This window comes from Curcuma longa, chromosome 1 (assembly GCF_044706935.1).
Source record: "Curcuma longa cultivar G26 ecotype Majalengka, Jawa Barat chromosome 1, ITB_CL_G26_1.1, whole genome shotgun sequence".
NCBI classification, from domain to species: domain Eukaryota; kingdom Viridiplantae; phylum Streptophyta; class Magnoliopsida; order Zingiberales; family Zingiberaceae; genus Curcuma; species Curcuma longa.
This window is the reverse complement of record NC_133861.1, coordinates 23,938,959-23,956,232: the sequence shown is the minus strand read 5'-3', so window position 1 is coordinate 23,956,232 and position 17,274 is coordinate 23,938,959. Positions and strand designations below refer to the sequence as shown.

The window sequence follows — 17,274 nt, the reverse complement described above, 5'->3', positions numbered from 1 at the left end:
TCAGGGAGGAGAGCAACTTCTTGTCGGATCTCAAGGAATCCGAGAGGAAGGCGCTGGTGGAGCTCAGAGCCGTCGTCGAGGAGGCCATCCTCAAGAACAAGCTATTTAGAGATGAGTCAGAGCCGTCGGAGGGGAAGAAGAAGGTCCATGGAGAAGGGGAAAAACTGGAACTTGACAAATCTGCTGAGGCGAAGCACACCGACGAAGAAAAACCCGACCTCTCTACCCAAAACCCTAAATCCTATTCGCTCCTCTCGCGTCGCTGCATTCGGCCCACCCCCTGCTCGCCCGTCGCTCCTCTCGTTTCTTCACCCCCTTTGCCTATTTTTAGATTTTGACAGGGCAGTTTTGCAGGGCACCGCCGCGTTCATGAGGAAAGGGGATCGGAAGAGGAAGAGAAGAAGGCGGAATGGTGGAGGAGTTGGTGGAGGAGTTTCCTGATGCCACAGCGAGGTCACCGCAGCAGCGATCGCGGCAGGACCAACGAGGATGAGCCATCGCGCGTACCGGGTGGAGAGCACAACGCGGCTCGTGTAATGGAGGATCGATTCCCTTTCCACTTTCTTCTATCGCAGGTCCGACCTCTTCAAGCTCGGCCTCTGGAACTGGTATCAAAATCTCTCTTTTATTCTCATCTCTCTAGCTAGTATCGAAATCCCCAATTAACCTATGTGCTCTCAATTGAAATCGATCTATGATTCAATTTGCTAGAAGTTTTTTTTTCATTATTTGATATCAAAGTTCAAATTTGTTAATGCAGGATATTAAAATTTTCTTCTATGATAAAAAGTGTATGTAGTTGAGGAGCAATTAGGACTAGAGCCTACATAAACAAAACGAGAACATATGTTAAGATTGTATTGTGAATTTCAAATCGACATTTTGTAGAACACTTCACCTCCAATAGGGCATTCCACCATTCAAATATTTATTTCTCAAGAAAATCCACTTTAAGTTAACCCTTTTTTATTAGGAATTTACTGAACTCATATTTGATTATTGCTTTTTTTTCAAATGACAAATTTATAAGATCGTTGTCATCAAATAACTTTATAAGATGGATGACATCAAATAACTATGGATAAAGTGTGATGAAGGAAAGATAGTATTTATGGTTTGATCATTCTTTTTTGGTCAATGATTAGATAAAGATTCATAAGAAGCCAAGGTAAAGATCTTAACGACTTCTGCAAGTATTTGAAATTCTTCCAAGGTGAAGAAACTGAATGGTCAACGCAGTGTTGTATTTCTGAAATAAAAAGATGGTCTTTATGTTGCATGTTTCATTTATTTGCTTTCGCTTGTCAATTTCCATAGCTCTTGGCACTGTTGTCCACCATAACCTATGGCTCTTGATCTTGTTTACATCCATCTTCACGAATGTTAACTGTTGTGGTTATCTAAGACACTCATCTACATTGAAGATTGCAGGAAAGATGATCCTGAACTCAGCTAAGAGATAGAGAAACAGTTTGTGGATCTCCTCATAGAGGAAGTGAAGCTACAAGAGGCTGTTGCTGAGGAACACGCTAACCACATGAATGCAACCCTTCTCGACGCCAATAAATCAGCTTCTCAATACCAAAAAGAGGCCGAGAAGTGCGTCGATGCAATTGAGATATGTGAGGAGGCTAGAGAACGAGCTGAAGCTTCCCTAAGAAAGGAGAAGAAGATAACAATACTTTGGGAGCGACGAGCACGCCAATTAGGCTGGCAAGACGCATGATCCAAATTTGTGTATTTGCTCCAAAACCATGCTTCTTGCTAGCATTCTCAGGGTTAACAGTAAAAGTTAACTGCATAAAGGGAACATTAGTATTGAAATATCCACTTTTGTAACTTGTAGAATTCAATTATTATATCGACATTTTGAACTGAATCAATTAATTAATATTGGAGAACTTTGAAATTTGAATATCAATAGTTAGATTTCTTGATGCAACTCTAACTGCTTAGGTGGGTTTGATCACTTCATTGGATTTGGATCTGCGTTATACTTGAGGTATTCTCAGGTTTGATGATATCTGTTGGCACTAGCTTTGTATAAAGTGTACTCACTGATTTTATGTACTAGTTAAGTTTTGTTCGATATACTAAAAGGTAATTCATAATCAAAGGAGTTTAACAACAATTATCATAAGTGGAATCAGAACTGCACTTATAAGCAAATTAATTTGTTGGCTACAGAATGCAGTGTAAGTTAAATAGATCGTAGAATCACAACAATGACCAACTAGATTCAACAAGCATATACCAAAACTAAACCTACAACATCAGCAACCAATCAGCACTGAAACCCTTTATGAAAAAGGTCTTACACAGAGCAAATCATTCATACAAACTGGGCTCACTTAATTATTTTCTATTTATTATTCCGAGTCTTCAAGAGATCCCAAGTTGCCATCCACAGAGAAGCCATACACTTCCATTAGCAAAAGAATAATAAAACCTTGTAGGAAAGCAAGCCCTAAAATGGAGGCAGACAATTGGTGCAAAAAATAAGACAATAATCTAAACCGGCTGATGTACACATTATAGAGTGCAAGAGGAGCAAAAAAGGTGTTAGGATCATGTGCATTAAAGGTCTTTAAGTCCATCAGCCGGTTTTGGACAAAACCGGCTGATGGCTTATTTGATAATAAAAAATTTAAAATTTTATATCTACATGAGTGAGGGAGTTTAAGGAACTCATTGGTGTCTTTGGACATCAAGTATCATCTATGTAGAATTGAAAATAAAATTTCCACCCCAATCCACATGCGGAGTACGAGCGAAAAAAATTCCTGCTTCCAACACGATGTATTGCAATGCATTCTGAGTTGATGTACACATTATAGAGTGCAAGAGGAGCAAAAAAGGTGTTCGGATCATGTGCATTAGAGGTCTTTAAGTCCATCAGCCGGTTTTGGCAAAACCGGCTGATGGCTTATTTGATAATAAAAAATTCAAAATTTTATATCTACATGAATGAGGGAGTCCAAGGAACTCATTGGTGTCTTTGAACACCAAGTATCATCTATGTAGAATTAAAAATAAAATTTCCACCCCAATCCACATGCGGAGCACGAGCGAAAAAAATTCCTGCTTCCAACACGATGTATCGCAATGTATTCTGAGTTGATGTACACATTATAGAGTGCAAGAGGAGCAAAAAAGGTGTTCGGATCATGTGCATTAGAGGTCTTTAAGTCCATCAGCCACTTTTGGACAAAACCGGCTGATGGCTTATTTGATAATAAAAAATTCAAAATTTTATATCTACATGAGTGAGGGAGTCCAAGGAACTCATTGGTGTCTTTAGAACATCAAGTATCATCTATGTAGAATTAAAAATAAAATTTTCACCCCAATCCACATGCCGAGCACGAGCGAAAAAAATTCCTGCTTCCAACACGATGTATCGCAATGTATTCTGAGTTGATGTACACATTATAGAGTGCAAGAGGAGCAAAAAAGGTGTTCGGATCATGTGCATTAGAGGTCTTTAAGTCCATCAGCCGGTTTTGGACAAAACCGGCTGATGGCTTATTTGATAATAAAAAATTCAAAATTTTATATCTACATGAGTGAGGGAGTCTAAGGAACTCATTGGTGTCTTTAGACATCAAGTATCATCTATGTAGAATTGAAAATAAAATTTTCACCCCAATCCACATGCCGAGCACGAGTGAAAAAAATTCCTGCTTCCAACACGATGTATCGCAATGTATTCTGAGTTGATGTACACATTATAGAGTGCAAGAGGAGCAAAAAAGGTTTTTGGATCATGTGCATTAGAGGTCTTTAAGTCCATCAGCCAGTTTTGGACAAAACCGGCTGATGGCTTTTTTTATAATAAAAAATTTAAAATTTTATATCTACATGAATGAGGGAGTCCAAGGAACTCATTGGTGTCTTTGAACACCAAGTATCATCTATGTAGAATTAAAAATAAAATTTTCACCCCAATCCACATGCCGAGCACGAGCGAAAAAAATTCCTGCTTCCAACACGATGTATCGCAATGTATTCTGAGTTGATGTACACATTATAGAGTGCAAGAGGAGCAAAAAAGGTGTTCGGATCATGTGCATTAGAGGTCTTTAAGTCCATCAGCCGGTTTTGGCAAAACCGGCTGATGGCTTATTTGATAATAAAAAATTCAAAATTTTATATCTACATGAGTGAGGGAGTCTAAGGAACTCATTGGTGTCTTTAGACATCAAGTATCATCTATGTAGAATTGAAAATAAAATTTCCACCCCAATCCACATGCCGAGCACGAGTGAAAAAAATTCCTGCTTCCAACACGATGTATCGCAATGTATTCTGAGTTGATGTACACATTATAGAGTGCAAGAGGAGCAAAAAAGGTTTTTGGATCATGTGCATTAGAGGTCTTTAAGTCCATCAGCCAGTTTTGGACAAAACCGGCTGATGGCTTTTTTTATAATAAAAAATTCAAAATTTTATATCTACATGAATGAGGGAGTCCAAGGAACTCATTGGTGTCTTTGAACACCAAGTATCATCTATGTAGAATTAAAAATAAAATTTTCACCCCAATCCACATGCCGAGCACGAGCGAAAAAAATTCCTGCTTCCAACACGATGTATCGCAATGTATTCTGAGTTGATGTACACATTATAGAGTGCAAGAGGAGCAAAAAAGGTGTTCGGATCATGTGCATTAGAGGTCTTTAAGTCCATCAGCCGGTTTTGGCAAAACCGGCTGATGGCTTATTTGATAATAAAAAATTCAAAATTTTATATCTACATGAGTGAGGGAGTCCAAGGAACTCATTGGTGTCTTTAGACACCAAGTATCATCTATGTAGAATTAAAAATAAAATTTTTACCCCAATCCACATGCGGAGCACGAGCGAAAAAAATTCCTGCTTCAACACGATGTATCGCAATGTATTCTGAGTTGATGTACACATTATAGAGTGCAAGAGGAGCAAAAAAGGTGTTCGGATCATGTGCATTAGAGGTCTTTAAGTCCATCAGCCGGTTTTGGCAAAACCGGCTGATGGCTTATTTGATAATAAAAAATTCAAAATTTTATATCTACATGATTGAGGGAGTCCAAGGAACTCATTGGTGTCTTTGAACACAAGTATCATCTATGTAGAATTAAAAATAAAATTTTCACCCCAATCCACATGCCGAGCACGAGCGAAAAAAATTCCTGCTTCTCAACACGATGTATCGCAATGTATTCTGAGTTGATGTACACATTATAGAGTGCAAGAGGAGCAAAAAAGGTATTCGGATCATGTGCATTAGAGGTCTTTAAGTCCATCAGCCGGTTTTGGACAAAACCGGCTGATGGCTTATTTGATAATAAAAAATTCAAAATTTTATATCTACATGATTGAGGGAGTTCAAGGAACTCATTGGTGTCTTTGAACACCAAGTATCATCTATGTACAATTAAAAATAAAATTTTCACCTCAATCCACATGCTGAGCACGAGCGAAAAAAATTCCTGCTTCCAACACGATGTATCGCAATGCATTCTGAGTTGATGTACACATTATAGAGTGCAAGAGGAGCAAAAAAGGTGTTCGGATCATGTGCATTAGAGGTCTTTAAGTCCATCAGCCGATTTTAAACAAAATCGGCTCATGACTTATTTGATAATAAAAAATTCAAAATTTTATATCTACATGAGTGAGGGAGTCCAAGGAACTCATTGGTGTCTTTGAACACCAAGTATCATCTATGTAGAAATAAAAATAAAATTTTCACCCCAATCCACATGCCGAGCACGAGCGAAAAAAATTTCTACTTCCAACACGATGTATCGCAATGTATTCTGAGTTGATATACACATTATAGAGTGCAAGAGGAGCAAAAAAGGTATTCGGATCATCTATTATTTCAATATGTGTTAAAATATTTTAACAACAATAATCATCCATTATAATTTTCCAGCAGATAAAATACAATTGGATAAAATATTTGCATTTCACAACAACAATAATGCATACTTCAACATGGACAAAATACAACTGTATAAACTTACATTTCACAACAAGTCTAATATATACAATTTCGTTTCACAACAAATAGATTTTTAAATCATTCAAATTTATATTTACAAAACAGTTTGTCCCTAAGGATTACGATCCACTTATTTATGCTTGGGTCATACACTTCGACACTTGATAAGCAATCACCGTAGGAATCAATTCCACCTACAACATATATATAACCATCAAGCTCGGCACAGGCAAAGTCACAACGAAAAATATTCATCTTGACCATTGTGCTCCATCTGTAAAACAGAAAAACTTTCTTAGATTAATATTTGTGGACAGATATTATGCAGTGGAGCAGTATTGAATGAATCAATTAATTAATCATGATAAACAAAGTGTCTAGACAGACACCACAATCAATCATAAAAATGACAGAATTAGGCAACAAGATGAAATCATGGTTCATTGGAGGTCAATGCATAAAACATAATAATTACTTCAATACAGATAAGTGGCTCAATAACTAATACATCGTCCTTGAGATGATGTATTTTCAACTTCATTAGAGGAATTGGATGTAGAGAAGGCAAAAAAAAAAAGTTGGCCAATAGTCTCAACAGTACTACATTCTTTTACATGTCTGAACATTATCATGTGTTAGACCGAGCTATTTGGGATAATTATATGGTTCTTGTCTCTACAATAAACACTACTCAAGGCTATATCACAATGCAAAGCATGTTAGTTGTTTGGTTCCTGATGTATCCATGAAAGTTGTTTGGTTCCATATGTTTTTTAGTCATCCAACATATGACTCTCTTTATTTACTTATTCCAGAAACAAAAACAGCTTTTGAATAGTGTTTTAAATGAAATAGAATAAATAGAAACAGAAGATTATTGCCAATTTACTTTGTGCACGGCCAAGGAGAACGTAACTTACGTGAAGGGGAGAAGGATCTTAATTTTCCACATGAAAGCCCCCCTTTCTTTTTCATCCATGAACCTTTCTAACAAGATAGCAGATATTATATCATTCAATATAAGTACAAAATTACTAGCTATTAAATAGTTAGCAAAAAAATTACTTTGCAACTCATGGAGTTCCTTTCATTTTCCATAAACACGGACAAAATCTTATTAGCAGCAACATGAAAAACAAACTTCTAGTCCCATAGTTCAAGCTCAAAAAAAAAGGAAGAAGAATGTTATAGCAGAGTTCCATCTACCCAAGGAAGTTCATGATCACCAGGTGGAGCACCAAGTTGTAGAGAACAAAATCAGCAAACGCTCGTTCAGGTGGAAGATCCTGAAATTATTTTTTTATTGAAATTATTTAGAAGAAGAGGAGTCTCACTGGCGAGGATCGAGACGGGGGACGAGGAGTGCGGAGGAGGAAGAAGAGGAGTGCGACGACGGCGATCGGGACGGGGAGCGACGGCGGCGACGAGCTTGTAGCAGCGCATGGTGCCTTCAGACACTATCCGAAGGCACCGCCTTTAGGCACATGAAGGAGAGGGCGCGAGGGCAGCAGGGAACCGAAGCGGATGAGCGACGGGGGAGGAGAGGAGATCAGTGAAGGAGAGGCGCGAGGGCGGCAAGGAACCGAAGCGGATGAGTCGTTCGATGTAATTCCTCTATGAGGAGTGCTGGAGAGGAGTGTTTGGTGATGGTTGAAAGGGGAAGTGAGGCACCGCCTTTGGGCACATGGAGGAGAGGGGGCGCGGCTGGCGGCGGTGTGCTTCGATGACCTCGCTGGCGGCGGAAGCGATGGCGGAGGCGTCACATGGAGGAGAGGGCGCGCTGCTGGCATATTAACCTTTCATAACATATACATTTGACATGTTAACCATTTGTTTTCAAAACATATTAACTTATTAGATAAACATAATCAACATCTTTGGGGTCCCCTGGCTTGTACCCATTCCATTCTTTTGTGCGCACATTCCAAGTAAGTACGAGGTAGCAAATCTCGACTACTCAGTTACTAGGTCTTCTGTCTTTCGACCTAGGGGCATTTTTAGGAGCCCATCCCTTGGATCCCTTTCGGGTTCCGGTACAAGCCTTTCATTAAAGTAAAATAACTTATACTTTCCTTTCATTTTCACATGAATGTTCCTTTTCGTTCTTCTTTCATAACATGGTGAACATTCCTATTTCATTACATACATTTGGCATAAAGTATAACATAACATAACCCTATGGCTAATATCATTGAACCCTAAATCTGACCCTAACCTTTCTTTCAGGGTAGTCAACTTCGTTGGTTATGTTATAGTTTCAGTTAACTTGGCCGAATGAGGAGTCGGCTGAAGCTAGGGCCGAATGAGGATTCGGCTAGGTGAAGGCCGAATGGGTATTCGGCCGGTGATGGCCGAATGAGGATTCGGCTAGGCCGAATGGGTATTCGGCCGGTGGTGGCCGAATGAGGATTCGGCTAGGCCGAATGGGTATTCGGCCGGTGATGGCCGAATGAGGATTCGGCTAGGCCGAATGGGTATTCGGCCGGTGATGGCCGAATGAGGATTCGGCTAGGCCGAATGGGTATTCGGCCGGTGATGGCCGAATGAGGATTCGGCTAGGCCGAATGGGTATTCGGCCGGTGATGGCCGAATGAGGATTCGGCTAGGCCGAATGGGTATTCGGCCGGTGATGGCCGAATGAGGATTCGGCTAGGCCGAATGGGTATTCGGCCGGTGATGGCCGAATGAGGATTCGGCTAGGCCGAATAGGCCGGTGATGGCCGAATGAGGATTCGGCTAGGCCGAGTGGGTATTCGGCCAGTAATGGCCGAATGAGTGTTCGGCTAGGCCGAATGGGTATTCGGCTGGTTTAAACAGAGCATAAACAGAACCTTGTTTAAATCTTCAGATGCAGTAAACATATAAACAGGTTATCTAAGAACATGCTTAAAACCTTTTTAACAGACAAGAACCGTAGGCAAAACTTCATCAGAAACCGTAAATGCCATAAACATAAACCTATCGTAACTATCGTAGCTTTTCAGTAATTTCGGTACAAGCCCTTCCTTCAAGTAAAACAGGTTATCATTGAACCATAACTAAACTAAACATGCAGTAACCTATAAACACAGTATCAACGCAGATCATATAGAAATTTACTGTAAAACCCGTCTTAACTTTTAAACAGAACATAGAACATGAACAGAATCTTTTGGTTATATTAGCATCATCACAGTTCATATAGGTGTGCAGTTTACCCTAAAACATGCTTTAAACTTTTAAATCAAGATACAAGTTCCAGAAATCAGTAAACACATAAACCATTATACTGCAGGTGAGAAGAAACTTACCTGGTATCGAAGTTCTAACGATTACCCCTCGTAGCAAAATCCCTCCTCAATCCCCTTGGTGCTGGGCGAACACTTCTCAGCAACAGCCACCACCTCTCGGCCAGAAGAACAAGAGAGCAGAAAGACAGAGAGGATGATTAATGAGAATCCAGAACTATCATTGTAAAAGTTGAGTATTTTCCCTTAGATTTGCAATATTGGAAAGATAATATGATTTAAACTGAGTATATATATATATATATATATATATATATTTCCATCGGCTGTTGCGCACACAGTCGCATAAACTATTTTTAACTGATAATATGTATTGCAATTGATTTAAACTAAATATTTTTAACTGAGTCGACGTTTTTTTGAACTTATTCTATTTAATGAAAATTTTCATATTATTTTGTAATTCTCGATCAAATTTATTCTTTATTTCTTTGAACTAATTCTATTTAATGAAAATTTTTAAAATATATATAAAGTTTTATAATTTAATTTCGTAATATTTAGTATAATATAACATATTAATATATTTAAAATTTAATAGTAGTTGATCTTCTCACTTGCCACAGTGTTTTAGTATTGACTATTGAGTGGTTGTCAAATTTTCCTACTTTTAAATTGAATAATTTATTTATTTACATTAAACAAGTCCAATGCATCTAACATGTGTCTATTCCCCTCGAACATAAGTGAGTGTTACCCTATTATAGTAAAAAATAATTATACTCATCTCATAAAATCAGGCTTGTGGTGTTACCCTATTATTTAATTAGAGAACGAGAGAGGTCACCATCCACCTCCAATGCTCTATAAATCCTACACCCTATTATTTAATTAGAGAACGAGAGAGGTCACCATCCACCTCCAATGCTCTATAAATCCCACTGTCTTCTCCATTCAATTGCATTGTCTTCTCTTCCACCTCTTCCCCTCCTAGTAAACAGACCAATGGCTCAAACGCCGTTGCTGATCGTGTGCCTCCTCTTCACCGGAATCGCTGCCACCACCGCCCAAAACTGCGGCTGCTCGTCCGACCTCTGCTGCAGCAAATTCGGCTACTGTGGCACCGGCGCTGACTACTGCGGCAACGGATGCCAGGCGGGTCCCTGTTACTCCTCGCCCAACAACGGCGGCTCGGTCGCCGACATCGTGACGCAGAGCTTCTTCGACGACATCATTAACCAGGCCGACAGCGGCTGCGCCGGCAGGAGATTTTATTCGCGCGATGCTTTTCTGACCGCTGCCAACTACTACCCTGGTCCCTGTTACTCCTCGCTGAACAACGGCGGCTCGGTCGCCGACATCGTGACGCAGAGCTTCTTCGACGGCATCATTAACCAGGCCGACAGCAGCTGTGACGGCAAGAGATTTTATTCGCGTGACGCTTTTCTGACCTCTGCCGGCTACTACCCCGACTTCGGCCGCACCGGATCTGCCGATGATGCCCGGCGCGAGATCGCCGCTTTCTTCGGCCACGTCACTCATGAGACTGGACGTGAGTGTTTCCCAAATTCGGAAAGAAAAAAAAACTAAACTAATTTTATTTAGATTTTCTTATTTCTGGATCATATGATCTACAGATTTTTGCTACATCGAAGAGATCGACGGCGCATCCAAAGACTACTGCGACACGACACGCACTGATTGGCCGTGCGTCTCCAGCCGCGACTACTATGGGCGCGGCCCCCTCCAACTGACCTGGAACTACAACTACGGCGCCGCTGGGCAGGCGATCGGCTTCGACGGCCTCGACGCACCGGAAACAGTGACCAACGACGTCGTCATCTCCTTCAGGACCGCCCTATGGTACTGGATGAACAACTGCCACTCCCGCATCACCTCCGGAGAAGGATTCGGCTCCACCATCAGAGCAATCAATGCCATCGAGTGCGACGGCGGCAATACGCCGGCCGTCAACGCTCGGGTCGAGTACTACAGCGATTACTGCAGCCAGTTTGGAGTTGACCCTGGGGATAACCTCACATGTTGAGAGCTGGATGACTGCAAACGATTGGAATAAACTATTGGGCACAGATCTAGTAATCAATAATAAGAGGCTTTGGCTACCAGATCTTGTAGCTGGCAATAGCGTAGGCCCACGTGTATTGTTCTCTCAATGCAAAAAATGTTCTTCAAAGTGGATTAAGCTGATTGATTGGACAAGTTGGATTAGCAATTTGATTTGAGTGGTGTGAGATGTGCCAAGTTGATTCCGCGGGTTGAGCATAAGTCGGAAAATGAATCAAACATAAAATGTTCATGAAAAAATTTGATATTCAACATAAATAAAAATTTATTTATATTTATTTAATATATATATATATATATATGATTAATCTAATTAAATAAATAAATTTTAATAATTAATTTAATTAATTAAATATATTTATATTTAATTCATTAATATTTATGAATAAAGATAATAAATTATTCATGAATAATATTTATGAATAATATTCACAAATAAAATTAATGAACTATTTTCATTAATAAATTTTTTATTAATATAATAAAATATACAAAGAAATTTTTAAAATAAATAAATACAATTATCAAGCTTAATAATTAATTAATTTAATTAAAAAATATAAAAATTTTAAACAATCAAACAAGTTTGAAGTGAAACTTTTATAATATATAAATGAATCAAGTTCAAGTCAAACTACTTGTAAAAAAAGAAACTAAGTCAAATTTGAACAACTATTTTAATGGCTTGATTGATTTTAGATTTGACTCAGTTTGGCTTATTTACTTTATCAAATATATATATATATATATATATATATATATATATATATATATATATATATATATATATATATATATATATATACAGGAATGATATCCTGCGCGATGAGTTAACGCGACTCCGTGCGCGACAGCCGACGTGGCGAGGAGTTTCACTGTTCATCCTCCACCGTGGCCGAAACGAAATCCCGAAATAAAATCCCGCCTCTCCCAAAATCGCGCGGCCGATTCTCAATTCGAGCTTCAGCTGTGGTTGAAAAGGAAGTAGAGAAGGATGTGACTGCAGCGGAGGTGAAGAACGAGAAGGGTGGTCCGGTTGTGGAGAAGGCCTCGTCCTTCAGGGAGGAGAGCAACTTCTTGTCGGATCTCAAGGAATCCGAGAGGAAGGCGCTGGTGGAGCTCAGAGCCGTCGTCGAGGAGGCCATCCTCAAACACAAGCTATTTAGAGACGAGTCAGAGCCATCGAAGGGGAAGGAGAAGGTCCATGGAGAAAAGGAAAAACTGGAACTTGACAAATCTTCTGAGGTGAAGCACACCGACGAAGAAAAACTCGACCTTTCTACAAAAAATCCTAAATCCTATTCGCTCCTCTCGCGTCGCTGCGTTCGGCCCGCCCCCTTGCTCGCCCGTCGCTCCTCTCGTTTCGAGTTCCCTACTCGAGTTTGGTTCCGTTTCAGGTTTCGACCCTCGGTGCGAATAGAGGAGGAGAAACGCATCGGAATCGAAGATCTCGCACCTAGGTATCAGATCACGTTCTCTTTGGCCTCTACCCACTGTCACAGAATTTGATGTGATTCCTCTGTTTGATCTTTTTCTGGCTATTTAACTTGAAGATCTGACGTTTTCTGATATTGGATTCCTGGTTTGCCTTCTTGCGCTGCTGTAGGTCTGGTGTTTTGCTTCCGATGAATATTCATAAATCAATTATTTTTATTGACAATGTGTTCTTTTGTAGGTTTTTTCTGCAAGATGTACGTTTCTGATTTGTTATATTATTGTAGATGGTGGAATTTGTGGTGTTGGTTCAATAATTTTATTTATTTATTTATAGTTACGCCCATGAAGATGTTCCTTGGATTTTTGAAAGTCATCATCTTGGATTTATTTATTGTATAGGATTTGTGGTGTTATATTATTGTACAGGATCCCAAGATGATGACTTTGATGAGTTGTTGAATAATGATTAAGATTTTTGAATTTTCTACTAAAATGAGATTTATACTGATTTGTTTTTACCAATGTTAATCTCACATTAGACATTTTGGGATACACTACATTTTGATTTGTTTGTTCAACTTGCAGTGTGGTTCTTCATGGTCAGTGGCACCAATCAAAGCTGGTTTCGTGGCTCGAGTTGGCCGTCGTAAAGCTGTCACATGATCAGAATATTCTCCAAGTCAACAATGCTACTCTTTAGCCATTTCAAAAGAGGCTCTTCTTTTGTTGTTCAGTTGTCTGAACCCTTCCCCTGCGCTTGTCTTTCATGTACACTTTGATTGCAACATTATTTAAAACAATTTTTTGTCATGAAAATCTTTTGTAGGAATCTTGTTTCGACTTAAAATTATGTTTCTGCCTTCTTTGAGGAGGTGTTTGTTGTCATTGTTTGCTGCAGCTTGTGCCCTCGAATTCAGGCGATACATGGAGCGGTCAGACTTACTTGAATTATAGATAGTAGGAGTGATAAGGATTGCAAATGGGAAGCCCAGCTTTGCTCATTTATCCCCCACCTACCATCCCTGGCTGCTGAGTCAGTGATGTGCTATGCGCCTGTATATAATATAAGTTCCTTAGCACCGATTCATTCATCAAGCGAGAGCCCCGTCGTTCTCACTCGGCCCTCATTCTTCACTGTGGGTGCGAGGTGCGGAGATCCTTTCCTAGGCGACCATAGGGGGAGGTTCGGGACTCTTTCTCTTCAGATTTGCTTGCAAAGATTTCGCTTTGCTCAACTTTGCCGCTCGGCTAGTCTAGTTGGGAAGTCTTAGTTCAAGTTCAATTGGAGGAATATAAATAAATTAGCGAAGGGAAGCTTTTCTAATTCAGGAAGTGCGAGCCTCAGGAAGGGCATGCTTGAGTCAAATCAAATAGGAAAGGGCATGCTTGGGAAAAGAAGACAGTGAGGACGGGGGAGAAGACGAAGACAGTGAGGACAGGACCCCACGGAGCGGTCCAGAGAGAACAGAGGGGAGCGAGCCGAGCCGACAGAACTAAGTTCAAGCAGCCGACGCAAAGGGAAAACAGTCCCCCAACTACTCTTATTAATTTGCGGTGAGTTCCAGTCGGGTAGAGGAATGGTAGTTGAGTAAGGTGCCAGAGCCGGGATGAGTTCAAGCAAGGTGCGAACAGTTGTGACGCGGGTGTCTTTTCATTCAGGTTGGGGTGTTTGTGTTTACCAAAGCCGACAAGGATCAGTGGTGCAGAACCAGTCCCGCTCTACAAGTTGGTTCTTTTGGCGAATAAATTGATCCGATATAGCATCAAAACCAGTTCCGCTCTAGAGGTGGGTGAATTTCACAAGAATTTCGATCTTTTTATATATAGAGAAGGGTCAAAACCACTAGTTTCCCTTGGTTTGGTCCAGAGAAGAAAAGAAATGACTGCTACTCTATTGCAAGTGCCTCTGCCAAGACCTCCGAAGCTTTGACAGGCTCAGGACCTGCACTCAACCAACTCAAGTCAAAGGCAAGGGGGACGGGGGAAAGAACTGAACAAGAGAGAATCAGACACTCGCGCATCCCATTCTGAAGTTGATTCGTTAGGGCAGGTTCTTCGATTATTCGTTAGGGTAGGGATCCGAGCTTCAGTTCAAGTTCAACTGGGCCGGAAGAGAGATTTAAAAGTGGCTATGCCGACGACAAAGGAAAGGTGCGGAGCGAGTAGGGAGGGGAATCGACAAGTGGAGCGAACGCGGAAGAGCAGCAGCAGCAGTCGCCTATCTTTTATACAAGATCCCGAGGACGTCGCGATGCTCTAACAATCTCCCTTTAGGTCGATCCCTCCACGAAAGTGCGTCTCGTCCCTTCCATTGCTTTCGCTGTCAGCTCATTATCATTCGCTCCTTGCTAAAACAAGGGAGGAGCGGGTGCTACGTGAAATTAATAAGAGTAGTTGGTATCGCAAGATAGCTCAAGGAGACCTTTACTTGAATTTAAGGAGAGGGAGTCAATTGCAGAGCGATGTGGAGAGCTACTTCAAAGCAAACCTGCTATGCGAAATCTTTGCAATCACTGTCCCCTACTATCGCTACCCATTTATTATATTATATGATAGTTGCCTATAAGGAGAGGGGCGAAGCGGTTGCCTTGCCTATTCGCCTACCCATACTATAATACCGGATAAGCAGCTACTCGCCCGCTGATGGGAGTCTAGGAAGGGTTCACGTGGAAGGCACTCAAGCAAGAGGGAGACCTCCCACCCTAGGAAGATCAGAGCAGGGAGCGACTGAAGAGTAGCGTGACGGGGAAATCGACCTAGACAGAGCAGAGCAGTTAGCGAGCGACCCTAATATAGTTAAATTGCGGTCGGGGCTAGTCTGGTCGGGCTCTGGCTACGATCAAAGGAATGCCAATGAGCCCCTTACTATAATATAAATTGAGGAGTTATTAGTCAAAGATCTCTTCCTATGCCTAATATAAAAGTAAATTGAGGAAGGTCCTTAGAAAGAAAGATAAGAGAGAAGGCCTCATCGACCAGACGAGTACGCAGGCAAGTCACCCACGTAGCGGTGTTATGTTAGATTATTATATAAAGTAGTCGCCTCGTGTGCTTGCGCTTCTCTTCGCAATCAAATACTTCAGTTCATTGGATTGTTTTGCGAGAAATCCCTTTGTTCGTTCTATCGAAAGATCTCACATCTCAGCAAAGTCTAACATGGCATTCTTCACTACGAGTAGAAAGATCTGCAGCAAATTATAGTATTACGAACTTAATATATAGTAGGGGTGTACCTGATATGTACGTTCTCTTTCCTAACTATAAAACGATCGCGTAAATATCATTTCATTCGCAGCAAATTACTGGTATTACGAACTTAATATATATACGGGGTGTACCTGATATGTACGTTCTCTTTCCTAACTTTAAAACGATGTTATATTATATACAGGCGAAGATTTTATACTCGGCACCAACTACTAATGATTGAATTCTTTCTCTTCGACCTCTCTCTCAGCAACGTCGTGAATGGCCCGAACTTAATATAGTCTAGTCTACAATTGCCCCGTCTGATAGAACTTATATTATGGCGGATAGAAGGAAAAAGTTCTATCCGACCTAATATAGTTAAATTGAGGAACTTATATTATATACAGGCTTAGTCGTAAATAGCCCCAAAGGCTATTTATCTGCCCAATATATATACAGGGGTAGCAGAGGAACTTATATTATATACAGGCGGATTAGAACTTATATTATGAATGCAGGGCCTTTGGGGCTATTTATCTCCTTTATATTGATTTTAGGTAAATATCTCCTTTATATTGATTTTAGGTAAATATCTCCTTTATATTGATTTTAGGTAAATATCTCCTTTATATTGATTTTAGGCTTAGTCGTAAATAGCCCCAAAGGCTATTTATATGCCTCAAGGAGATAAATAGCCCCAAGAAGATAAATAGCCCCAAGGAGATAAATAGCCCCAAAGGCGTAAACTAATCCGTCTTACTATAATATAAAGACCTCAGCTATGCTGAGTAGAAAAATAGCCTTTGGGGCTATTTACGACTAATCCGAATTTACCATAATATTAAGTTAAGTTCTAACTGTATATAATATAAGAGTTGTACCTCTGCTATGCCTCTTTGAGTCGAAAATAGACCCAAAGGCTATTTATATGCCCCAAAAATATAGTAAGTTGTGGCAGAGGTACTTATCTTATATTTAGTAGGATTAGTCTACTTAGTCGTAAATAGCCCCAAAGGCTATTTCTTCTACTCAGCATAGCTGAGGTCTTTATATTATATACAGGCAGATTAGAACTTAACTTAATGTTATGGGGGGCCTTTGGTGCTATTTACTTCTTGGGGCTATTTATCTCCTTAGCCAAAGGGGCTATTGTAGACTAAGTAGAATAAACCATCTTACTAAAATAGAAAGACCTCTGCTATGCCTCTTTGTGAGTCGAAAATAGACCCAAAGGCTATTTATATGCCCCAAAAATATAGTAAGTTGTGGCAGAGGTACTTATCTTATAGGCTATTTCTCTCCTTTAGTCGTAAATAGCCCCAAAGGCTATTTCTCTACTCTGCATAGC

At 40.2% G+C, this 17,274-nt stretch overlaps 1 protein-coding gene across 2 annotated transcripts; it reads left to right on the top strand.

The window, feature by feature from the left end:
• Positions 1–10,199: 10,199 nt before the first annotated feature.
• LOC141841974 (endochitinase EP3-like) lies at positions 10,200–11,295 on the top strand. Of its 2 annotated transcripts, none has more exons than XM_074730182.1 (3): positions 10,200–10,396; positions 10,550–10,767; positions 10,853–11,295. In XM_074730182.1, the coding sequence occupies exons 1-3, from the start codon at positions 10,221–10,223 to the stop codon at positions 11,260–11,262; spliced, it is 804 nt and encodes a 267-aa protein (XP_074586283.1). In that variant the 5' UTR covers positions 10,200–10,220; the 3' UTR covers positions 11,263–11,295. The 2 variants fall into 2 exon arrangements, with proteins under 2 accessions (XP_074586283.1, XP_074586291.1); XM_074730190.1 differs by having other exon boundaries at positions 10,200–10,545; positions 10,714–10,767.
• Positions 11,296–17,274: the final 5,979 nt, after the last annotated feature.

Excerpts from the sequence above, each read along its gene's own strand:
- LOC141841974 (XM_074730182.1), top strand. The coding sequence starts at position 10,221 with ATGGCTCAAACGCCGTTGCTGATCGTGTGCCTCCTCTTCACCGGAATC. Across the intron at positions 10,397-10,549 it reads CCCTGTTACTCCTCGCCCAA|GAACAACGGCGGCTCGGTCG; the intron begins CAACGGCGGCTC and ends TTACTCCTCGCT. Across the intron at positions 10,768-10,852 it reads CGTCACTCATGAGACTGGAC|ATTTTTGCTACATCGAAGAG; the intron begins GTGAGTGTTTCC and ends TATGATCTACAG.